The 26,081-nt window shown below is 40.8% G+C and overlaps 1 protein-coding gene across 1 annotated transcript; it reads right to left on the bottom strand.

The window, feature by feature from the left end:
- Positions 1 to 418: 418 nt before the first annotated feature.
- On the bottom strand, positions 419 to 26,081 carry LOC100085252 (bone morphogenetic protein 8A-like). Its single transcript, XM_029080432.2, has 7 exons — positions 24,452 to 26,081; positions 7,305 to 7,497; positions 6,850 to 6,998; positions 4,609 to 4,803; positions 4,249 to 4,328; positions 3,192 to 3,302; positions 419 to 1,496 (listed from the first exon to the last, which is right to left on the bottom strand). Exons 1-7 carry the CDS (start codon positions 24,894 to 24,896, stop codon positions 1,347 to 1,349), a joined length of 1,323 nt encoding a protein of 440 aa, XP_028936265.1. The 5' UTR covers positions 24,897 to 26,081; the 3' UTR covers positions 419 to 1,346.

Below are 26,081 nucleotides of genomic sequence, written 5' to 3'. Positions count from 1 at the left end.
GTAGCAAAAACTTGCATTTTGGGAGAACTGACTGTATCATGTATTTGAAAGAAAGAAAGTGATGCAGTTTCTAAAGGTGCCTCAGTTTCTGAGGGTAGCTTAAGGATATTGGGAGAATATGAGTCAAAGTGTTCCTTTGAACCAAGTCCAGGTTTAGCAGTGTGAGAGACAGTGTGATGTAATGGAAAGAGCCTGTGTCTGGGAATCAGAAAATCTGAGGTCTAATCCCAGCTCTACTGCTGGCCTGCTGGGTGGCTGCAGACAAGTCACTGAACTTTTTGAGTCTGTCTACTCATCTGTAAAATGGGATAATCTTGTCCTCCAGGGATGTTGTGAAGTTAAAGCGGGATAATTCGTGAGAGAGTGCTTTGGGAAAATGAAAGTGCGATTACAATTCATGGTATTTAGTACATTCTCAAACTTTGAAAATGTTGTCACTTTATTGGAGAGACTGCTAATGCCAATGCCGCAAATCATAACTTAATATATACAAATGTATATGCATGTGTATCAAGATATATACCCACGCACACGTAAATATACTTTAATTTTCATGAACCACAGATACTGTGCATTTAGACAGAAAATAATGCTTCAATCCACACAGTGTATTTTCATTTAACACAATTATGTGACATTTGTTGCACTCTGCCTCGTGATTTGCTTTAACAGTGGGATGATTAGAGGATAGTTGAATACTGAATTTGAACTGCCACAGAGAATAAACTTGATAATAGTCAGCTACTCAAAGCTTGTTTAGTCACAGTAATAGAGATGTCCTGTTAGAAGAACATTATACTTTAATGAACACCCTGGTTTCAGTTTGGATGCTTCTTGCAGTTTTTACGAGTATGGATCAACTGTTCTCTCTCTCTCTCTCTGTATTCTCCTACTTTGAAGTGTGTATAAATTCATATATATAGGACCTGTGTGTTCTCAACACTCCTGCCCCATATAATTTCATAGAACAGAATTTACTCTCCAAAATATGAGAACCAAGTTCATGTTGTGTTTACTTTCTTTGAAATCAGTGACTGTTCTGCTAGATTTGAGTACAAAAAGTATCACTTATCTTGGTCCAGTTATGAATCCAACAATAATAAGAGTCCAGTAACAAGATAGCCAAAAGCCTTGTAACAGAAGCTAATGGTCATAAACAACATTTATGATAGACACAAATCCCCCAATGGTATATAGTTGCATTAAGAATGGAAAGGTAGTTTTACATGCCTTTTATTTATAACTAGAGGTTTCCCCGTTCTGTATTTTGGCAACAATTACCTGTGATTCAGACCTGTTAAAATGTTTTTTTCCTAAAAATGCAGCTCACGTTTCCTCGGAGACTTTCAGTGACAGCCACATGATTTAACAACCATATTTCGGTGCTTTTTGAGGATAACGTTGTTGTTGTTGTCGTAATAAAGGACCGAAGTTGCGCTAAGTTTTGTGGGAGCACAACAGGCCTTGGGGACGGTTTCAGGCTTCATCAGGTGAACCTAGGGAGGCAAACACATTAACGTGGCTAGCTTTACTTTTGACGAACGATTACCAGAATACATAATCCTAGCAGGGTAGAGGACTTTTCAGCAATGAGAAACTAGCTGTTTAAAAGATCAACATGTGGTTTGAGATTTAGCAAAACGAAAAAGCTTCAAAAAACAGCCCTTACCTGTAAAAAAGGGTCCGATTGAATGAGTAGATTATTTTCAGCTTTCCTAAAAATATTTATTCTAAAGTTTTGGCAGGGCTTTGCCGCAGTTTACATTGGAATCCTTCTCATGGCAGCACTCTTGCAGGGCAGCCCATAAGTTAAACTGAGATTTCTGTGCAGCATTCTGTGTCGCTTAATAGACTAACCCCAGTTAGGAAAGACGCAGGTAAGGAAATACAGCTTTAAACGATTTTTATTTTGACTACTTGTATGTATGTAAACTATTTAATATTTATTATATGTATCTCAGGAGCAAAATCACTTAAAATTTACCACAGCAGTGTTTGATATTGAAGCCTGAAGCTTGCTGGGCAGATATTAAAGTATGGGTAATTTTCTCCTTTCTGAGTCATTCTTCTGGTGCTAAAATAATTCTTCCGGTAACTAAAACTTCATGTAATGTAAGTCTAGTAGCCTGACGATTACTATATAAAGAGGGGGGGACCCTAAGGCCCTGCCAATTGTTATTATTAAGAATCATATTTATTGAGCGCTTATTGTGTGCAAAGCACTGTACTAAGCACTTGGAAGAGTGCCGACACATTCCGAGCCCACAGTGAGCTCACAGTCTAGAGGGGGAGACAAACACTAATAAAAAATAAATATATAAAATAAATGTTACAGATATATACAGCTATATACAGATGTACTGTGGGGAAGAGAGGGAGGATGAATGAAGGAGCAAGTGTGAGCAGCATAGAAGGGAGTGAGAGAAGAGGAGAGGTCAGGAAAAGTCAGAATTTCTAATATTGGATGGTAATGTTTGGTTTTGAGTAGTCCTTGCTTCGGGCAGTAGGACTTGTTGCAATATGATTTTCTTAACTCCAGATGTCAAGCTGGGCAGTTGCATCGCTCTCCTTAGAATTTATAATTCTGACCTGAAACAAATATCATTCATAGTTCTGCGGAGTCCTTCCCTTCTCGTTACAAATTTTAAACTGCTAGGGATGGTTATTTGGGAGGATTAGAAATGCCAGTTCACAATTTGAGGAATAAAAGTGGTAGGCAATCCAAAAAAGAAGCCCCACATAGTGGAATACATCTTATTCCAAGGTATGCTATTGGAGGTTAGACTTTCTTGGCAGAAAGATGGGGGGGAAAAAGCATTGCTCTATACTGTATGCCCCCCCCCCCCCCGAAAAAGGTTGGATGAAATAAAAGTATGTCTACCATTAAAGTAAATCATACCTTTAGCTAGAATAAGAATTTATAGGTGTGTAGAAAATTACTCATGCTGATTGCGTTTGAGAACCCCAAACCAGCTGTGCAGATTTAAAATGTAAATCTAGCTTTCCATCAGTAGCTCTTTTTTGGTTGCATCCTTATTTTCTTCCAGTTTACCTTTTTCCAGATTCATTTTTAATTCTTTTCAGTATTTGAAAGATTCATTCGGTTGTATTTATTTAGCGTTTACTGTGTGCAGAGCACTTCCTTTGTAGGGCAGACCAAAATCCTGAAAACTGAAAGTGCAGGTACTAACCAGTGACTGCAGGATGGCGTGATTGGTTGCATTCATGCAAGAATCTAGAGGAAAAGCACATTCTCCTTCACAGTAATAGGCAGAATATCCTTGGGGTGCAATGACCCAATCCTAGAAAAATAAAGTTAATTAATCACAGTTCCAAGAACTTGTTTTTTAACCCGACACCAAACATCTATTCCTTCAATGGAATTCCTTCTTCAGGAACAGTCAGACGATAAATATGGTTATCCTTCAAACTCAAAGAAGATGCCAGTGATGTTGAAATTAGCCTAAGGGTGAATTGAGTCAGATTACTCTTTGGGGAGACTGTACGGCCTAATGGAAAGTGTATGGGTCTCGGAGTCGAGGATCCAGGTTCTAGCTCCAGCAGTGCCAGTTGCCTCCTGTGTGATCTTGGGCAAGTCACGTGACTTCTCTGTTTCTCAGTTTCCTCATCTGCAAAATGGAGTTAAACTACCCGTTCTCCCTCCTTCTTATCCAATCGTATTTATTGAGTGCTTACTCTGTACAAAGCACTGTACCAAGCTTGGTCTGTGAGCCCTGTGTGGGCCAGAGACTGTCCAACTGATGATCTTGTATCTACCCCAGTGCTTAGTATAGGTTAATAAATAACATCATTATAACAATAATAATAATGATGGTATTTGTTAAGTGCTTACTGTGTGCCAAGCACTGTTCTAAGCACTGGGGTAGATACAAGGTAATCAGATTGTTCCACGTGGGGCTCAAAGTCTTAATCCCCATTTTCCAGGTGAGGTAACTGAGGCACAGAGATGTTAAGTGACTTGCGCAAAGTCACAGAGCTGACAAGTGGTGGATCCGGGATTAGAATCCACAATCTCTGACTCCCAAGCCCTTGCCCTTTCCGCTAAGCCACGCTGCTTTTCTTATCTGGATCTTTCCACTGGGCATTAAATCTAAATGTGGATTCTGCTCTTATTTTGTCCTACCTTCCACTCAGTTTGCTTTTGAATTTTAGTGGGCTACATCTGGTGGGCTAATATATTTAAAACTCTTGGAAGAATTGATTAAGAAATAAGGAAAAAAAAATTACCAGCCATCCTAGGTCCTGAAAGCTAACATAGAGCTCATGCCTTCGGCAAACTTGCCTGCCATCAGTAGAATGAATATCATCTAGAGGAATAGAAAATTTGCAGGTCTTTCAGAATTCTCTTTTCAATCATTCACAGATATACTGACCTTTAAGATAGAGGAAGGGAGGATTTATTAAATTATTTAAGCCTGCCGTGACTGAATTGGTCAGGGCTCATTTTTGTTTTTTGAGTCATTAATCGTCATTTCTGTCCCAGTGTTTCACCCTCTTTAATCATCCCCTAGAAACTTCCATTGTTCATTCTTGCAGCAGTTCTACTGTTTTGTTTTGGGTTTTTTTTCTCCCCATAATTTTTCTTACCAAAAATTCCTGGGAGTTTGTTTGGGTGTGGTAAGTCATTTGTCTTTTTTGGCTGTCTCTTCTTCAGGTGTTTGACTGCCCGAGTAGCTCGGATTGGATTCTGGTTTGCCCTGAAAAAAGTGACCATAAAAGGTTGCTTGGAACGTGGGCCTTGCCGACCTAAGAGTCCAGCTAATCCGGGATCCACACTCTGTCCTGGGACAATCAGAAAAGAAAATACATTTTTTTCCGTGTAATTATGTGATTCATCTATTCAGCTAAAGGTTAACAATGAGGGAAATAGGGATTAGCCGGAAAGTCTAAGACATCTTTTACTTTTTCAGTAACCTCTGCGCTAGTTTTATTGACTTCCACACTGTTCTGCTAGTTTTGAACTGGTCCTTTTTTTTTTTTTGAAATTCCTTCTGTTTTCATCCCTGCCTGTCCCCATTTTTGCTCCTCCTTTGCCCAGTTTTGCGTTTAGGCATCCATTCACTGTAGTAAAAGTCCACTTTCCACCATTTTCAACAAAACAGTAGAATTGGGCTAGGAAGTCAGAGTAAATGGTCAGCAATCTGGACCAGGCTAAGGGTGAGGCAAAGATAATATTTGTAATAGGGGTACACCGCCACTGCTATTATTCACTGGTTACTAACCTGCTTTGATTTCCCCACTTTCCCCCCTTCCCTCCCCCGCTTGCCCGTCCACTGTTCTGAATCCATCAGGGTGGCTACACTATTTGAAGTGACTATGATGCTACTCCATTAGATTGTAAGCTTCGCAAAAGCAGGGATCACACCTTATGTTTCTGTATGTTCTCCAAGCATAATAATAATAATAATGTTGGTATTTGTTAAGCGCTTACTATGTGCAGAGCACTGTTCTAAGCAGTGGGGGAGATCCAGGGTAATCACGTTGTTCCAAATGAGGCTCACAGTCTTAATCCCCATTTTACAGATGAGGTCACTGAGGCCCAGAGAAGTGAAGTGACGCCCACAGTCACACAGCTGACAAGTTCTAGTATAGTGCTCGGCCTACTGTAAGTTCTTAGTACTATAAGTAATCAACCATTGGTATATAAGTGCTTTCTGTGTGCAGAATACTTTATTAAGCACTTGGGAGGGTACAGTGCAACAGAGTTGGAAGACGCCTTGCCCACAATGAGCAACATGAAGCAGCATAGCCTAGTGGAAAGAGCAAGGGCCCAGGAGTCAGAGGACCTGGGTTCTAATCCTGGCTCCAATACTTGTCTTCTGTGTGTCCTTGGGCAAGTCCTGCACATAGTAAGCGCTCAATAAATACTATTGAATGAATGAAAAGTCACTTAACTTCTCTGAGCCCCAGTCATCTTCGACTGTAAAATGGAGGTGAAGACCGTAAGCCTGTCTGAGACATGGACTGTGTCCAACCTGACCAGCTTGTCTCTCTTCCAGCTCTTAGTATGGTGTCTGGCACACAGTAAGTGCTTAATAAATACCATTTTTTAAAAATGAGCTTACAGTCTACCGATACCCCAGCCTGAGCTGCCAATTTAAAGATTTTTAAAAAGGAGCCTATGTGGTTTGGGGAAGAGAAGAGTGCTCCTTTTTAACCTCTTCAAAGAAAAAATGTTTCTCAGGGTGTGGTGACCCTGGAGGTGCCAGTCTCTTCCTCACCTTGAGGTCAGCCCTGGGAATTCTGACCTCAAGAACACTTCCCTTATGACTGTAACCCTTTCTTTCACTCACTACTGTCCTCTTTTATTGAATGCTTGCTTGCATGTGTAGAGCACTGCGTTAAGTACTTGGGAGAGCACAATAAAACAGAGCTGGCATATCCGTTTCTTGTCCACAACAAGCTTACAGTCTTGAGGGATATCATCACTGAAGGTCTTACTGTGTAAGGTTAATTCAGACCAGTTCAGTGTTCCCAATATATTCTCAGCAGAAGTCTGCCAGTATGGATGGTTTATTTTTCTGTTCCCTCAAATAGCCATACTGCCTCTAAAGAAACTATTTACATGGACTCTTAAATTTCTGATTGCATCTTGTGGAGGTTCGTGTTATGAATGTTAAAGTTCTTCAAGGTTCAGTTTTTGGAGTTCAGCTTTTATAAACTAAAAGCTATTGGAAAATTATTTTAAAAATAACTTACCAATTTTCCAAATTGAAATTCAAGAGCTATGAACTCTATTCAGAGCTAGTTAATTCTATCAAAATTAATCTAATCGGATTTCTAATGCCCTAGTTCAAGAAACTTCTGATAATCTGATACTAATCTTACCATCGTCAGTTTCTACATAAAGTCGCAGTCCAAGGTTATTTTTACGATTTAATAACCAGTGGTTGCTGGCTGCTGTGACATCAAAAACCAACCAGCCTTCATCACCAGCTCGAAGATCTTGTATATCTAACAGGAACAAATCAGATTCCCTGTTGAAAAGAGGTGGGGGGGGAAATAGCATCTCATGAGTAAGTTCAAGTTGCATTTCTAATGATCTAAGAAGGCACCTGAAAAAGCTTGCTTCCTTTGTTCCAGTAGTGTAAAGTTTTGAGGCTCAGACAGGTTCACATCCTGCTCAGTAGCCTCTGGTGGCTAATGCATCTATTCTGGAAAATTCTTTGGTCCGAAAATGATTTGGCTCACAGGAAAACCCTGGGAATTTGAAAATGATGAATATGGTCCTTCATATGGGTGCTTTATTAGGGAAGTATTTGATTCTTAATGTAAAACTGCACCTGTTAGATTGTTCCTTGATTATCTCATATATGCTGATGTGAAGAGTTTTGTTGATGTGACGAGTGAAACTTCGCATCTTGTAAATCCGGAATTCAGCTGCTGTCACAGATTCCCCTGTTGGAATTTGGGTCAAGTCGAATCTAAATTCTTTCCAGTAGGGTTTCTGGTAGAATATATCTCGGTCATGTTCAACTGGAAAAGAAAAAATTGGAAACATGGAGATACAAATGCAAGATAATGTAGAGGTCTCTACAATGGCTAGGCTGATAATTTTTAAAAACGTGTTACTGGTTGAAACATTTTAACATTTTCCAGTCATTTCATTTTTCAGATGTCTTTCACTAATTAGGCTCTATCAGTGATCAGTTTTTGTCTAAGGTGTGTGAGAGTATCCATTTATATGAGTGGCTTATTTTTTCATATAATGGGCCCGTGTTTATGCTTCTGCCCTGGCATTGGGTTGTTTAAATTATGAGCTACTCCTTAGCTTTCCATTAGATTAACTGGTAGACAGCTTTTTTTTAATCAATCGATGGTATTTATTGAGTGCCTACCGTATGCAGAACACTGGACTAAGCCCTTGGGAAAATACAATATAATAGATTTGGCAGAGGCGATTTCTGCCGAGAAGGAGCTTACATCCTACAGGAGGAGACCAACATTAAAATAAACTATAGGTAGGGGAAGTAATAGAGATATCTGGATAAGTGCTTAGAACAGTGCTTGGTACATCATAAATGCTTAACAAATACCATTATTATTATTATTATGTGCACAAGTGCCGTGGGCCGGGGTGAGTGTTAAAGTGCTTAAAGGGGTCCACAGCTAGTTGTATAGTGAGGGGAGGGCAGATAGAGGAAATGAAAGCTTAAGGAAGGCCTCTTGGAAGAGATGTAATTTTTAGGAAGGTTTCGAAGATGGACAGAGTGGTATGAAGGGGGAAGGAGGACATAGGCAAGGGGTCATCGGGATACATAATAATGGTAATGATAATTGTGGTATTTGTTAAACGTTTATATGTGCCAGTCACTGTACCAAGCACTGGGGTGGGCCCAAGCAAATCAGGTTGGACACAGTCTGCATCCCACATCGGGCTCACAGTCTCAATCCCCATTTTACAGATGAGATAACTGAGACATAGAGAAGTTAAGTGACTTGCCCAAGGTCACACAGATGAGCTCATAGTACAGAGAGTAGGTTGGCGACTGCTTGCCTTAATAGTTGGGCTAGACTGTTTTCTATTCAGGTGTGCGAACTGGGTATTACTTTACAAAACCAATCGCTCTTCAAAGAGAAACTGTAATAAAATTTGAATTTTGTTTACATTTTACTGGCAACATCACAGAGTGCCAGCCAAGAGGCTTAGGTCTGGCATTAAAATAATGGACATTTCTTAATTAAAGCAATCGATTTATGTGTCCTAGGGATAATTTTAATAACCTGACAAACACCCCTGAAAGCACTTCAGCCTTGAGATTTCCTCTAGCTTGGGATTTAAGACTCCAGCATTGCTAGACTGAATCTAGAGTCCTTTGGAAATGCCTCAACTCGGTAGTTTACCAGCTGAGCAGATACTCATGAAATACAGTGATGACCTTGGGTTCTAAATGACTTATGCCAAGAAACTTCCGGTTGCCCAAAAATAATAATAAAAAGTTGGCAAAAATTCTCTGCTGCTTCTATTTTTGGTTTGTTTGTTTACAACCCCGCACATCTAGATCATAAACGCTTAGAGTGGAGGGATCCCACTTACGTAAGAACACTGCATAAAGAGTTCTCTTATGATGCTTAATACCGTGCCACAAAAGTAAAATGATAAAGATTTATTGTGATATCGGCACCTCTGCTCAGCGGCCATTCAGCTTCTGCTAATAGCTAGAGTTAGGTGTGACGTAGAGGTGGGACCGATGAAGAAGCTGAATCTGACATCTGACTGTAACCTCATTGTGGGCAGGGAATGTATCTGCCACCTCTGTTGTATTGTACTGTCCAAGCACTTAGTACAGTGCTCTTCACAGAGTAAGTGCTCTATAAATACCTTTGATGGTGAGAGGACTTGACTGTGAACCCCGTTTGGGACAGAGACTGTGTCTGATCTGACTGTGGTGTTTCTAGCCCACTGCTTTGTACAATGCTTTAGACTGTGAGCCCCTTGTTGGGGAGGGGTTGGCTCTATTTGTTGCTGAATTGTACTTTCCAAGTGCTTAGTACAGTGCTCTGCACACAATATGTGCTCAGTAAATACGATTGAATGAATGAAATAGTAAACATGTAACATATTACTAGTATTATTAATAATGTAGTAATATAATCAGGAGCAGCATGGCTTAGTGGAAAAAGCACAGACTTGGGAGTCAGAGGTTGTGGGTTCTAATTCCAGCTTTGCCACTTACCAGCTGTGTGACTTTGGGCAAGTCACTTAACATCTCTGTGCCGCAGTTATGCCATCATAAAATGGGGTTTAAGATGGCCACGTGGGAAAACCTGATTACCTTATATCTACCCCAGTGCTTAGAACAGTGCTTGGCACATAGTAAGTGCTTAACAAATATCATCATCATTATTATTATTATTATATAAAAACCATTACCATCATTATATTCATGATGAATAATAAAATAATATAATGAAGGGGAGTGTAATATGCAATTATTGATAATTTATTGTGATATTTATCATTATACTTAGATTGGGTACTGTAGCACCATACTGCAGTATCGGCAGTTGAAAACTACTTTAAGTTTGTATACCATCGGTTTTTTTCTGGAGCTTTTGAAGCCAGGTCGATGCCACATTTCTTCTGCTAGCCTGTCCATAGTTCTGCTGGGCAAGGTGGGGAAGGTATTTCGATGACAGGAGGATATCCAGATAGCTGCCGCTTTGTGATTTGAAGTGGGGCAACCGCAAAGCAGGGGAGGTAGAAGAAATGCTTTAAAGATTCAGGAGAACATGATAGCTAATAAAGTGGGACAGCTGCAGATCTCAACCAGTGGCATTTATTGAGGATTTACTGTGTGCTAGGCACTGTGCTGAGTGCTTGGGAGAGTACACTGTAACTTAGTTAGTAGACATATTTCCCGCCCACAGTAAACTTACAGTTTACCTGAAAAACAACAGCCCAGATCCACCTGGAATGGAGAGAATGCCCGGGTCAGCTGTGTGACGGTGGGCAAGTCACTTAACTTCTCTGTGCCTCAGTTACCTCATCTGTAAAATGGGGATTAACTGTGAGCCTCACGTGGGACAACCTGATTACCCTGTATCTACCCCAGCGCTTAGAACAGTGCTTGGCACATAGTAAGTGCTTAACAAATACCAACATTATTATTATTTTTATAAAGCCCTTTGGGCAGAATCCAAGCCTGAGGCATAATAAAAAATACGCAGCAGATATGGTAAATGGTCGAAGTAGCCACAAACCAAAGGACAGTCATTGTGTGCACAATGTGGAAAGGACTATTGTTCGCACATTGGTCTTTCCAGCTACACCCACATTCACAGGTAATGATAATCATCAGTCGCGTCATCCCTGAATACAAAGGTCAAGTATCTTCCCTGCATCTTTGGATATTTATATATTGCTAAAGAAGGAGCTCTAATGAACATGAAATAATTTCTGTGTAATTGGAAAGGAGGGGTGAAGGATGGAGATTCCTCGGTGGGCGAAAAGTCACTCGAAGCAGCAAAGGGGCAGTCCCATTTAGTTGCAGGGAAAAGCAGACTGGCGGATCATTTTTGTTCATACCGTATTAGGGCGGAATCTGTAGAGAAGCATCTCGCCCAACCACATTGAACATAAAACTCTTTGTGCATATTCAGGGGCCTGGTGCACACTCCTACAGTTGTCCAGATCTGGAGAAGGGTTATATGGCGGGCTTTCCTGAAGCTTGCCTGCAACTGATCTGGGGGAGGCATTGGGTTCTTAAAGCAAGTCCCAGGTTAAAGAAGGGGTGGAGATCCTTGACCATAAACTCTACATGAAGTTGACAGAAACTTTAGTGCAGGATAAGGTAAGGAGGGAAGGGTGTATATTTTGATAGTGATATTAGGCCTTTAGTCTCATTCTGTTTATGATTATTGTGTTTGTTCAGTGCTTAATAGGTGTCGATCATTATTCTGAGAACTGAGATACAAGTTGATCAGGTCAGACGTTCTTGTTTCAAGTCATTAAGAGAAGTGAATAGAGAAGAAAACCTTTTCTTTTTAAGCTCCTTTCTTTGTATGCCAAGTATTGCTTCTCAGGCACACTATTTCCCAACAACTTAGAAAAACAGATTTTAGGGTCTCATTTGTACGTGAACCTGAAGAAAAAACATCTTGTGTCTTATTTACTTTGTGTGTTTCAGCCCTGAGAGGGGAGGGCATAATAGTATGTGGTTTGGTTACTGAGTTTGGGCTTAATGAAAACACCTCTTCTTGAATGTATCCTTTTGGTATTTGCCCCATGCAGGGATCCCCCAAAATATTGTGTTATTGTTGATTAGTGTGACTCATTTCATTCTTACCTGAAAACTGGGTGTCTCTTAATTTGATTTACAATTGGGAAGTCCCTCCCTGTATGTAAATAGTTACAGGTTCAGGAAGGACAAAGCTTGTATTATTTATTTAGCTATTTTTAAAGACAGTAGCAACCAAGGCTAGAGAAGCTTCCAGAAGAGGCTTGGTTTCACTAAAATTTGATGGGTTGGCTCAAAGACAAAATTTACATGAAAGGACTAAAAATTTCTACAACAGTTTTTTTTTTTTAAATATACGGTTTTCTCTTGCTTTACATAGGTTCTTGCTGCATGGGTTTGGATGAGGGCTGATTTTCTACCCAAAGTTCAATTTTTCATGGGGATGGTTCCGAGATCCACAGGCGAGCCTGCAGCTCGGGGAAAATGCAGGCGGAGTTGGTTCTCCTCGGGTCTGGTTTCAGACGGCTTGACAAAGCCTTCCTTGCAAGAGGTCTATTCAGTTGTGGCTTGTGGTGGGGGGGACTTTGGAGGATTGAGTTCAAGCCTCAGGAGGTTTGGCAGAGTCTACTGGTCCCCCTTTCCTCCCCCCTCTGCTAAGCCACAGCGGAAGAGAGAAGGCACGTGCCCATGTCTGGTCGGGGCACCACCTGTTTAACTGTGGCCATGGCTGTCTGGAGGGAAGGGCCAATTAGGGCAATTATTCCAGGCCTCGTACCCCAGGAGGCTTCCCCCTATCCTACCAAATGGGAGTCTGAAGAACAGCTGCCCTATGGGGGTGGTAGGAGAGGACAGCATGGCATAGTGGATAGAGCACGGGCCTGGGAGTCAGAAGGCCGTGGATTCTAATCCCGGCCCCACCACTTGTCTGCTCTGTGACCTCGGACAGGTCACTTCACTTCTCTGGGCCTCGCTTACCTCATCTGTAAAATAAGGATTGAGACTGTGAGCCTCAGGTGGGACAGGGACTGGGTCCAACCCGATTCATTTGTATCCATTCATTCAATCATATTTATTGAGTGCTTACTGTGTGCAGAGCACTGTACTGAGCACTTGGAAAGTACAGTTCAGTAACAAATAGAGACAATCCCTACCCAACAATGGGCTTACAGTCTAGAAGCATTCTACAAAGCACTGGGTTAGAAACACCACAATCAGATCAGACACAGTCCCTGTCCCAAATGGGGTTCACACTCTAAGTCCTGTCATCATCAAAGTTATTTATAGAGCACTTATTCTATGAAAAGCATTGTACTAAGCACTTGGAGAGTACAACCTCAGCGCTTAGGACAGTGCCTGGCACATAGTAAGCGCTTCACAAATACTGCAATTATTATTATTAATTATTAGGAGAAGTCTCACCCAGGTTACCAATGCTCTGCCTTCATTCTTTCCCTTGCCACCCAGTGGAGGCATTTCTCTGGAAATCTCCAGGGCACTGGGTTTGGAGCTAGGTGAAGTCTTGAGCCCGGGCCTGTTCAGAGTCCCACTGGGAGAGGTGGGAAAGTGGTGGTAGAGTATCAAGTGGGCGACGAGGAGATTAAGGGGCAGAATTTACAAGCTTCAACAATTCTGCCTGCTGCCCCTTCTCCCCAAAACTGAAAAGGTTCTGCACCGGATAGTTACTTCGCACCCCTCTAGAGATTCTCTGGCCATGCTTCTAGGGGGACCCTCAGGTGGGCTGAGCTTCACCACGCCCTACTTCATGAACCCCAAGGCAGAGGTCAGAGGGCTCAGCCCTGCTGTGCCTATGCAAATGCATGGCTTGTCTTTAATTTAGTCGATGATATTAATTTGAGCAGAGCTCAGGGTGAGGGGGCTTGGCTTAGTGTAATTCGTATAGCCCCATTTTATCAATGTGAAACTTAAATTTGGAGTACACTGATTCACTTTGCACTGGTTTTTGGCAGAATGTAACGCCAGTATTAATGGCAGAAACCTTTAATCAGTCTATCGATGGATATCTGAGTGCTTTACCATAGAGTCGCATTGAATGACATAAATAGGTGACTGTGGAAAAGTAAGCATTTTTTTATTGTTAAGTGCTTACTGTGTGTCAAATGCTGTTCTAAGTGCTGAGGTAGGTAAATAGATCAGACCCAGTCCCTGTCCCTGTAGGAGGGAGAACAGGTATCCCCATTTTTGCAGTTGAGGAAACTGAGGCACAGAGAAGTTAAGTGACTTGTCCAAGGTCACGCAGCAAGTAATCGGCAGATCTGGGATTGGAGCCCAGGTCCTTCTGACTCCCAAGCCTGTGCTCTCTCCACTAGGCCATGCTGCTTCTCATTTATCACTGCAGACATCATTTAGCTGAATGATTGACTTTCTGAAATTAAATATTTAACTTGTATATTGGGGTTCAGTTTTATAAGGGACTGTAAATTGGAGAATCTCCAGTCAAAAGATCATCAAACAACTGGGACCCATTTCCTGGGTAATTTGGGGGACAGGTTTTTGTCTGGATTGTCTAGATAACTCTCCCATTCCTCTGCTTCTTTTTGACTATGTAGACATTGGCTTCAATTTTTCAGGCTGTTTTTTAGGGCTCTCATTCTTTGTTTCAATTGGCCATTTAAAATAATGAGAATCTCCTAGAATCAAGTAAACAGAACGTTTATATAAGGGAAGTGAGTAATATAGCTCACTCTAAAACTGAACACTGAGATTTTAATTACAGTATGAATCTGTGTGTCTTTTAAAAAAAAAAATCTCCCTCCAGCTACTGGGCTCACCACAAGTAACGTTTTAAAAAAAGAATCAGGCAGGCCGGCTTGGGGCGGATGTGGAGAGTACTTCCTGTCCTCGTGGTGTGGGCCTGGCACCAAGAGATGGACAGCTGTGTTGTGGAAGGATGTTACGGAATACATTTGGTGAGGAGAAACTTGCATTTTGATCTCCCTTTACGGAATAGGAAGAAAAAAACACACACCCTATGAATGGTTATAGATTTACTCTGCAGTCTTAATAATAATAATTATATTAAGTGCTTACTATGTGCCAAGCACTGTTCTGAGCGCTGGGGGAGATATAAGGTAACCAGGTTGTCCCATGTGGGGCTCACAGTCTTCATCCCCATTATACAGATAAGGAAACTGAGGCACCGAGAAGTTAAGTAACTTGCCCAAGGTCATGCGGCAGACTAAATGGCGGAGCCGGGATTAGAACTCACATCCTCTGACTCCCAAACCCATGCTCTTTCCACTAAGCCACGTCTTCAACCTAATTTTGTTTTTCTAGAAAAAGACCACCTTGTCCTTCTGAAGGAGACCATTTCAAACACAATGCACTTAACTCATAAACTATTATTAAAGCTTATACTCCACAAATCGGCAGGTAATGTATTTGAAGAAATGTTTTCCATGATTAAATCATAATGGTTCCAGGCTTAGAGATCTTACACAAACAAAATTTTTGTAAGAGTTAAAAGAACTCAAGGCTAGCCCTACTAATATAACAATAGCAAAATTATTGTAGTGATCAAATCAAAAGTTGTAAATCTGGGTGCTATACATTTCTAGGCAAAAGGTTAATTTGGGGTTGGGGCAATTGAAATTGAGTTTTGAGATGGTATTCAAAGAATAAATTAAAAGAAAATAGTGTCATCGTGAAGGTTCTGTGTTTTGGACCTTCAATTAAACTGAAATAAAAATCCTTCATTTGGATCTTGGAAGCCAGTAAAATTCTGGGGAATTCTGGCCCAAGAAATCTTTTCACTGGTATGGGTTCCAGATAAGCATAAGATAGTGGGAAATTTGTCAGGAAATGTGATTTTTTTTAAAGTTCCAAATTCATTACATTTTTAACAAATCTCTCTAAGCCTTCCTAGTTCACTTACATTGGAACCCCTGCCCCACAATCAGCAAACTCTAGAGACAAGGTGTAAACAATAGAAAAGTCTTACTGGTACAAAAAATCAACAGTGATCTCGCACCATTTAGGAAGGTTTTATAATAGCAGTATAATAGTTTTATTTTTATAATATTTCTTTAGATATGGAGCAGTTAAAATGTCCTTGGGAGAAATATTATTTATCATTTACTATCATTTATTGAGCGTTTATTAGGTGCAGAGCCCCATATTAAGAGCTTGGGAGAGTACAAAATAACAGAGTGGGTAGACCCGCTCCCTGCCCATATTTGTCCTCATAACCACCACCTACAATTTAAGGTGATTATCAAAATGAAAGAATTTGTATGGGAGCGGTTTGCGATATGGTGGAAGTCAGGGGTTGAGCAAGGATTAGAACTAGGTCTTGTAGTGACCCATACCCTTCTTTGAATGTCAGCTCGGAACTAGAATAGAAGGAGAGAATTCATAATTGCAAATTCTCTGTCGTTTTACTCTCACGTGCGATTTGCTCTGGGAGAATGTTATACGTTGTAGGGGCTCTGAAAGGTTGGTGACTTGTATAACTTCCAGCCGGAAGCTATAGGTTGAGAGCAGCTTGTTGTGGGCCGGGATCGTATTTACCCACTCGATTGTACTGTAGTCAACCGAGTGCTTAGTACAGTGCTATGCAGATAGTAAGCACTCATAAATACCGCTGATTGATTACCTTTTGCCGATTGAGTTTCAAAGTATTCCTCTATAATGACTTGATTTTTAATTCAATATGATTTAATATGCTTAAGTGACGAAGAAAAGCCAGTATTCCAAAGTTGATGGCAGTAGTGAAATAAGGTAATGAAAATATTTAGATTCCTGTGGCATTTCCATAATTGATCATTATGCTCGAGTGAATTTAGGATTTAAAAATTAACCAAGTAGATTCATGTGCCACTTAAATTCATTCCATAGTATTTATTGAGCGCTTACTATGTGCAGAGCACTGTACTAATTGCTTGGAATGGACAATGCTACTTGAGAGCAGGGATCACGCATACCAACTCTATTGGGTCCTGCTCTCCCAAGCTCTTAGAAGCAGCGTGGCTTAGTGGAAAGATCCTGGCCTTGAGAGTCAGAGGACGTGGGTTCTTATCCCGGCTCTGCCACTTGTCTGCTGTGTGACCTTGAGTAAGTCATTTAACTTCTCTGGGCCTCAGTTACCTCATCTGTAAAATGGGGATTAAGACTGTGAACTCCATGTGGGACAACCTGATTACCTCAGTGCTTAGAATAGTTCTTGGCACACAACAAATACCATCATTATTATTATTGGTTATTGTTACCTGCTCACTAAATATCATTGATCATTGAAGTGAGCATGGCAGTCCACCAAATGGTTTTCTGAACATCTCCCTGGGTTGATACATCTTCAAAAGTACCCAATTTACGGTCAACGACTAATGTATTCACCTAATTGGATTTGTAAATTAAGTGCTGAGTAAAAGGTTAATAGAAGTAATTTTTTTCCCGTTCATTTTTTCGCCTGTACCTATAGCTTTCTTAAAATCCATGAAATTACAAAAAGATTTAGATGGATCTTATTAGTACATTTTAGATTACAAGGCCCTCCATTATGCTGCTCCCAGTTAAAATTTAGGGTATGTGATTTCACCCTTCCATATGAATGGATCAAAGTGATTTTCAATAATGCGTTCTTTCCAAGATGATTTTTAAATATCACAGTGGGAATAGATTTTTTCATAGGATGCCAACATCCCTGAAACTTGTTGAAAGATTTCCAGGAGTAGAAGCCCTAATAACCTTCTCAAGAGGTCTTGTTTTGGAGGTAAGTCAATAGAAGTGTGGTCATATTCTTACAGATGTACAAAATTAGCACTGTAGTTCTATAGGCACCTTTGTTTATTTTCTGTAAAATTTGGAACGACTAAAATAATGTTCAAAAAGACCAAGACTGCTTCCTCTTTGGGAAATCTCTAATGAGTTTACTTTTCTGGCTCCTTTTATGTGGTGATTGGAAAAATAAACAATTGGTAATCACCAGCATATGTTCCGTGTACATTTTTACTGTGTGAATGTATGGATGAATTCCTCTAAATGTAGCATTTCTGAAAACCATTGATTAACCAGACTTGTAATGGTTTTGGATAAAATCTCAGACTTTATGTTCTGGGGAAATTTCTATATTAAAATTGGTTTGTGTGGTTCTCATCAGCTGTCCTTTTTATCGGTGAATGTTACCGGCATGTGACCAAGTTCCAGTTTGATTTTCCAGGATTATATACTAATGCTTTTGGTGTCCGTCTTCACCCTTCTCATGCTTATTTAGGTTTAAAATCTAACTTCAGTCTCGCCAGAAAGAAAGAATGAAAAAATGTGAGTTCCCTTGGTTACCGAAGTTGCTCAAGTTTACTGTTAGCATTCAAAATCAGAAGAGGCTTATAGCAGGAGTTAGCTTTTCTTATGGTGCAAGCTTTCTTTTCCATGTGAACCGGGGAAGTGGTGGATAGCTTCCAGTTTACACAGCAGGCTTGTGACTGAAAGTCTCTAGGTATAAATGGCAAGTTTTGCCTTTAAGGATTTTTCCAACCTTTTAACTTTTAGGTTGGGACTCTTTTATTTGTGTAATGACTAGCTCCTTTTCTAAATTCCATATTCCTCCCAGTTTTTATTTTGATTCTTTGGAAAGAGGCTATTGATGATTTTGATTTTATTTATTTTTTATTTTTGGTTATGTTTGGTTTGCCTTATATTCAAAATGAAAACCGAGATCTGGATATGTAAATAGACTCTACTATTTCCCCCATTCCTAATCTATTTTAATGTCCGTCTCCCTCTGTGTATCGTAAGCAGGTAGAGATCACATGTACCAACCCTGTTTTATTATACATTTCCAAGCGCTTACTGCTGGGCTCTGCACACATTATGCTCTCATAAATACCATTGATTTATTGATCAACTGACAATAGCCAAAGATAATGATTGTAGGTAGTGTTTGAGAGTTTTTCTATAATGAAAATTTTCACACAATTTAAGAGATTGCCAGGGATTTTATACTTTTGCCCAGGTAAGCACAGTCGAACCCGTCTACCAACTCTCAGTGCTCAGTACAGTGCTCTGCACACAAGTGGCCAAAAAATACAATTGATTGTTTTTGATAGGTGCTTATAGCATCTGGTAACAGTATGGCCTCCCTTTCCTACTTCTGCATATTTATCATCTATTTATTTTCAGTCCTTAAATGGTTTCCACTCCCCAGAAATCTCTGCCTAGTTGAAAAAAATATTCAAGCTTCTATTTCCATGTTATTTTTAGTCTCCTCTTATTGTATACTTTTTGTGTGCTGTTCCTATAAACTACACTTCTGTTGTAATTACTAGTCCTGGAAGCTTCTGAATGGCCTGCATGACAATTTCAAACACTAAATTAAAAGGAAACACTCGCGTATTTAACCACATCAAGTGACCTAGGTCTTAAAATATATTGAAATGAGATGCATGAAGGATGCCATTCCTTTAGCTGAAACCAGGGGAAAAAATAAACCTCAGGAGCTTTCTAGAAAAAGAAAAGATTTAAAGGCATCTCTACTCTGTTATACTGCAAGGTAATTTGTGTACATAGTCTAGTCTTGACTTCTAGCTTTGAAAGTAAACCTTGGCTTCCTCTCATAGTGGATTTCAAGTTGCAGGGAAAAGCAATTTTTCCTCTAATTTCTCAGGAAAAATTTCTAAAGATAAAGGTTGGTCTTCTGTCCACAAACCAAGTGATCTCTTCAGAAAATATTAATGTGTTTTAATCTACTTCATGGCCTGCTGAAAACATAGTCTATTTAGAAGTGTCTATTTTCGGTGGCCTTTATTTCTTGCCAAGGATGGGTTTGGCTATGGTTTTTATAACCAAGAAGCTCCATCTTGCTCCAGCTTTATTATTCAGCCTAGATAAAAAGCTGCCTCTGGAAAAAAAAATTACGTGATAGAAATGTGGAACCTTCCGCCTTTTGGAGCTGGACATCTCCGTCACTTGTGTTTGGCCTCACTGCAATTGCATTTATTATCCAGGGTTTGGTAGAGTAGATTCAGATGTTCTTTTGCACCGAATGAGGCAAATGGTATTATTAGCAATAGAAAAATTAATTTCATTTCAGATTTATTATTCTCATTTTTAGATTGGAAGGCAGATGTTATTTGCTGCTGAGGCCCTGACTTGGAGCCAATATGAACTGCATTGTGGTCTCAGTTTCTTTTTGGAACCTGCCATGATTATGTCACAGCGGCAAGTGCCACCACTCCTGGCTTTGAGTCTCTGACCCCCAAATCCATACAGCAACTCTGGGTGAACCTGTTCACCCCCTCTAGGCCCAATTATATTTCCCTGCTGTCACGTGTGGGTTTGGGTCACGGGCCTCAAAATCTCATTCGAAGAAGTCCTGGTTTGATCTGTCTACCTTGGTACTTTTCTTGGGGTTTTAGAATCACCCCTGCTAAGTTCATAAAGAAGGTCCTGGGTAGTTCTCACTTCATTTTGATTTAATTGGCAGAAGAGAGCTGGGGAAGGGGAGGACGAGGTAAGTGAAATGGAAGGCGGCACTGGGACACTGAAACTTTCTAATGATACCTTGTCTTTTCAGGCATCAGACGTCAGGTGATACAAACTGTCTGTATTGGTAAAATGCTATCAATCAATCAGTGGTATTTATTGAGAACTTACTATGTGCAGAGCAGTGTACTAAGTGTTTGGGAGAGTACAATACAACAGAATTAGCAGACACGTCCTCTGCCCATGATGAGCTTACAGTCTAGAGGGGAACACAGGCATTAATAGGACATTAATTACTATCTGTTTAGTAGTCCTTTCTGTATTGGTTTGGCTTCTGACCCGAGGTAAGTTTAAAAAATAAAATAACTCTATTAGCTCTTAATAAATGGTGTAAGTTGAAAAGGTAAAGACAAAACTGTCGAATTTTATGATTTTTTTTTTCCGACCTTAGATAGTCATAGTCAAGGTTTCTTGTTACGTTATATGAACAATATGGGGTGATCCATCTCCTGGTCACTCTTGCTTTTTCAGGACCTCAGTGGTATTTATTGAGCTCTTACTGTGTGGGCAGAGCACTATACTAAGTGCTTGGGAGAGTACAAACTAACAGTATAACAGAGCTGGTAGACACGATCGATCCTGCCCATACGGGGCTTACTGTCTAGAGGGAGAGACAGACATTAATGTAAATAAATAAATAAATTAGAGATATGTGCTTAAGTGCTTTGGGGCTGAGGGATAAATAAAGGGTGTAACTCCATCTATGGCTTGTTGTGTGTGTGACGGCAGACAAGCTGTGTAAAATTGCTTTGTTTGAAAAAGATATTCCACTTTAAGGCCAATTTGAAAGGGACATTAAGGAGGATTAACAAGATGGCGTATGTGAAAACTTTAAAATGTAGTCATTAATTAATTAAGGGTCTACTCAGCCTTTGCATGGAGCCTTCTGAGTCTCAGAAGATTGGTGCTCATTAAAAAACATATTTGGACTTCCCGATCACCTGTCAAGTAAACAACAATTTATGTTTAGTTGGGAAAGCAAGTTGGCTCTTTGCAAAGTACTAGCCTGTTTTCGGTTTTAACTTGATTACCCAATCTTGTTCTGAATGTCATTCTCACCGACGGGGCCCTACCCACTAACAGTGACAAAGAAAGAAAACATCCTCAGTAGGTGCTTTGCTGCCCAGCTCCGGAATTCTTGGGTCATAAGTAAATCATTAAAATGGGTGGCTCCTTCAAAGATCCTGGACTTCCTAAAATAACCACTATGTGGATGGTAACTCCCTCAAGCCGCATCAGGTTTCGAATGTTGCTTCTTGGCCTCTTCCCTGACCTCCCCTGTGGTCTGGAGAGCAGGCCCTTTATTCTTTTTTCCATTGGGAAAATAAGGTACCTGGAATCAGCCTTAAATTCTATGTTTGAACATACCTGTGGCGTAATTAATCTGCCTTGGATTCTCTTATGCAGTGCAACATAAAAGATGAGTTCTCCTGGAGGCAATGGGTGTGGAAGGTTTGGGTGTGGGAGACTAGGTGTGGGTGTGTATGTTTTGGTATTTATATGGAAGTTAGTATTATAGTGGCATCTATTATTGTCAGGACAGTTCTCTGTCCCCATTTCTATCACCATCCTCATTGTGAAGGGGAGGGTGGTGGTGGTTTTAACCAGTTGTAAAGGGCTCCCAGGATTAATGTTGTAAGGGCTTTATCCTCTTTTCTAAAAAATATCCCCACCAAATGGGCTCTTTCAAACTTACAGGAATGCAAATAAAGGTAGATTTTGCTGTAGAATCTGAGTGACTGTTTTCTCAGTAGCGTATGCATTTTCATTAAAGATGCTTTCCCCTTGTGAAAATATAGAGCAAATTAGACCTTTGAATAATGAGTACTGTTGCATTAAGTTGGCTTATTTCTATATTACCTATGTACATATGTACAGAAACTTTTCTATCGTATTTGAGATCCATGTTCATATTTACATTTCATAATTGATTTCATAATCTACATGATCGTCTAGACTGTCCGGGCCCTTATACTGAGAGTTTTTTTCTTTTGATGATTACAAAAGCCCCTAAGGACAGAGCCTTTTCCTCCCAGTTAAGCCCTACTGTGGGCCAATAAATTAAAAAAAATTAGAAATTATGCTAAAGTTATCCTGAACATTTTTTTGTGTTGGAAAAGCATACGATTCTACCAGTAGATGTATGTGCACATTCAAAAGAGTGGAGGTTCAATCTTTTAATTTGATGGATTTCTTGAGTTTTTAATAAGGTTTTTATTTCCTTCCCAGCCTTTTTTTACCCTCTAGGTTCTTTTCTAACCAGATTTAGCCGAGCATAGAAATGATTTTGCTCAGGGCCAGGATTGTTAGATTTCTCACAGTAGCATCAAGGTGTTAAAGTTGGTGCCCAGGGTGACTCTGGGTTGTGTCCTTTTCAAATTTAAAAACAAATCCCGGTATCAGTTTAATTTTGTCTCCTTCAGAGCGTCCTCTGGATAAAAGGAACCTTCATTTAATGGAAATCTTACCTTAAATGGTACTAGAGCAACAAGTTCAGTTTAACTAGGACACCGGAGAAGATGTTGCACAGTAACCAGCCTGCCTAGATTCCAGCAATAATTAGCAACCTCTGGTATTTTGTTTCCAGTTTTGATTTAAAGCGTTAGTATTGCCGAGTTGTCCCATCCTGCTGGGGGACCTCAGGATTCCCCATCCCGGACTCCGAAATCTTTCACCCTTTTGATCTGTGATGAGGCTGCCCAAATCGACTTCGCTGGTTCATAACGTTTTGGGCATATTTCTCCTGGCCCTTATGCTTTTCACAGAGCTGAGAAATTGGGCTGTTTGCATTTTAAGCCAATCCTGGAAACAAAGAATGGATAAAGTCAATAACATCTGCTCCCCAGAGGGGAAAGGCTACTGTGAACTATTGCACCGCCTTACTGCTCAGCATCAAGCTATAGGTTTGTAGTTGGGCTAGATGAGCAGGGTTCTAATTACAGGAGGTTTCAAGTTTGTAATAAAGTAGGGTGGTTATGTTTTTTGGCAAATATAAAAAACACTGTTCCTGAAGTTTGCTCTCGAGAGTTCCGGTTCCATCAAAATTAAGTAATTACTAAGGACAGATTGCAAAATTTCCAGTTTGTAACAGTCACAGTGATGCCTTATATCCAATAATTATATGTAAAATAAACAGAGATGTCACTATTAATTTTTAATGACAGCAAAACCATAATATTACTTTAAGAAAAACAGAATTCTTTTGTTAACAGGTTTATCCAGTTTAACTGCCCTTGCGCTGATGATGATTTCCAGATAGAAAGCTAATATTACTGAATTATATGAGTTCCTGGGGCACAGTCATGGGAAGCTGGGAAACTGATGAAGCTGTAATATTAACTTTGTACAATTTTAGTTTTATGAATTGTTTTTTGTTTTGGTTTTGGTCCTGCGTAAACTCAAACCTCTAGACTATAAGCTCGTTGTGGTCAGGGAATGGGTCTGTTTATTGTTATATTTGCACTCTCCCAAGCGTTTAGTACAGTGCTCTGCACACGGTGCTCAATAAATCCAATCGAATGAATGAATAAATATCTGGCCTTTTATTCTGTCAAATGTTTTACTTATAACTATGATATGGAGTGGTCGAAATCTCAAGGACGTAGAATGTAAATCCATATGAATTAGAAACCTAATCCAAAAGGGAATCTTAACTTTTGATTCAAATAATTGCAGGATCAAACTGGCAGGTGTCAGCATGAAGAGATTTTTGCTCCTCAGGGACAGATTGATGCTATCTGGAGATATCGGAGTGTAAAACTGGGCCCCAAAGTAAGGGAATGAACCCAATGCTGAGGAGAAGCAAAATCCCAAAACATGGTGCCCCTTCCACCTAAGAGGAAACAGATTTATTGGTGTAAATGCAATTTTTTTTCTGTCTCGACTCTTCTCTGTAGTATGTAATAACCAATAGAAATGAAATCTAAGCATTAGACTCACGTAGTGCAGGAAAGAGAAAACTAAAGAAAAAAGATAACCTCGTGGCATTAAAAATGCAATAAAAACCATATTATAATCTGGCTGGGGAGGAACCAAGCAAAGGGCGGAGAGTTGAGCCACGGCAAAAAAGCCAGTGTCATCTGCGAGCCTTCAAAACCAATACATCAATCGAGCGTATGGCCAATCAGAACGAATGCGATCCCCTGGCTTTCGAAAAGTGGAGTTTGGAGTACTGTGGGTACCCAGCTCCTCCTTACTCTCTCAGCCTCCACCTTCCTAATGGTGTAGGGATTACTCTCGGAACGAACACTTACCCATGTTGACAAAGCTCATGACCATGTCTGCATGACTGATGACTCTTCCCAAGGGAGGACTCTGAGTGCTTAAGCTGGTCAGAACAGGTCTGGAGACTCCTCTGCTCCAAGCCACCTCGGTTTCACCCCCAACCTCTCCATCTTCTTCCTCGCTGGCCATGGCGTGGTATAGGTCCAGCATGAATAGCGGGGCCGAGGAAGGCGGTTTGCCCCCAGAGGGGGCTTTGGGCCGCGGCCTGCCAGGCAAGCCTAGAATGGACAGGATTTCCCGCTGCATTTCCCGCTTCTCCCGACCACTTAGTCTTCTTTGCAAGAAGCTGGAGGGATGGAGATGGTTTCGAAGGAAGCTACTGCTGCCCAGGTCACACAGGAGCCCGAGGACACCGAGCAGGACAATGGCTCCTAGTGGCTCCTTCCCGTGAAGGAACCCGGGGGAGAGTTGCATTTCCTTGCTTTTCTTAGGTTCTCCTCTTGTCTCTCTCTCCCTCACTCTCCTCTTCTGTTTTTCCTTTTTCTTCCTTTTAATATTGCTCTTTTCAAGAGTAGAGTCTGAGGTTTTTAACCGGGTGGGGTGGGGAGGGAAGGTAGGGGCAAGAGAGATGTATCACAAGCAGCCCATTCACTGATGGGCTTTGAAATCAAGAACTGGTGAATTGAAATGTTTTGTTAAAAAATAAACTAAGGTGTGAAGACTTATGGGAAATTAAGAAAAAAAAAGCTTGAAGCTTGTTCATAAAAATGGAAATGGTTTCCTAGTGCTTCTGGGGCTCAGAGTCCCCTGGCCAAACTCTTTCAAGCTTTCAAACCTGATTCGTTTCCTTTTTTCCTCCAGCTGCAAATTACACAAAGGACTGTTTATGAGGACCCCAGAGTTATTGCAGTTCTTAACCAAGTTCCTCAGAGGTAACTAAGCAACTTTTCTAAGCGATCTGAAGGAATTATCTTTCCAGGATGCATTGCAGCACGTTTTACACGAAGCAGAAGCATCATTCATTTTCCGTGAAGGTGCTAGAATTTTAATGCAGCCGTCTATATATGTCGTACGAAAGTTTGGCTGTTAGTTTTCGAAGAACCAAAAGCAGAACCCTCTTGGCAGGTTCAAACAGAGACAATTCTGGCTGAATTAGGAACCTACCTACTGGACATCCACATAGGTGAGCTAAACTGCCGACAGAAGAACCAGGTCAGGAAGACTCCCAGCGAAGGATGACAGGTGCGGGTGGCGGCCTCCGTAGTGGGATGCAGGATGCTTCCTGGTGGTAGGAGGTCTTTTTCTTGGAGGTGGAGGAAAATTCTGGCTGGGGTGGAATGGCTCTTGGCTCTGATCGCTAGATCTGGTTTACCTGGGGCATCGCAGTTGATCTCCGTGTCAGCAGCTGGATGCACGTCACCAAGGTGTCGGAATTAAATCGATCCCCCTCCAATTTCTGGCCTTCCCTCAGTTGCTGGCGGGTCTCAGGTATCTCGTGGATCCTCCCAGGACTCGTCCCTCCGGTTCGCTCCTGGTGACGGTTGTCTTGGGGAGAGGGTCCCTGAAGGGTTCTCTGGGATGCTGTGCCGTTTGGAGTGAGTCTTTGGAAGGCAGCTCCCTCCCCAGTCCCTTGCCTGCCTGTGCTCAGAGCTCAGCAGC

The sequence above is a fragment of the Ornithorhynchus anatinus genome, chromosome 16 (genome assembly GCF_004115215.2).
Source record: "Ornithorhynchus anatinus isolate Pmale09 chromosome 16, mOrnAna1.pri.v4, whole genome shotgun sequence".
NCBI lineage: Eukaryota > Metazoa > Chordata > Mammalia > Monotremata > Ornithorhynchidae > Ornithorhynchus > Ornithorhynchus anatinus.
This window is presented reverse-complemented; position numbering and strand designations above follow the sequence as displayed.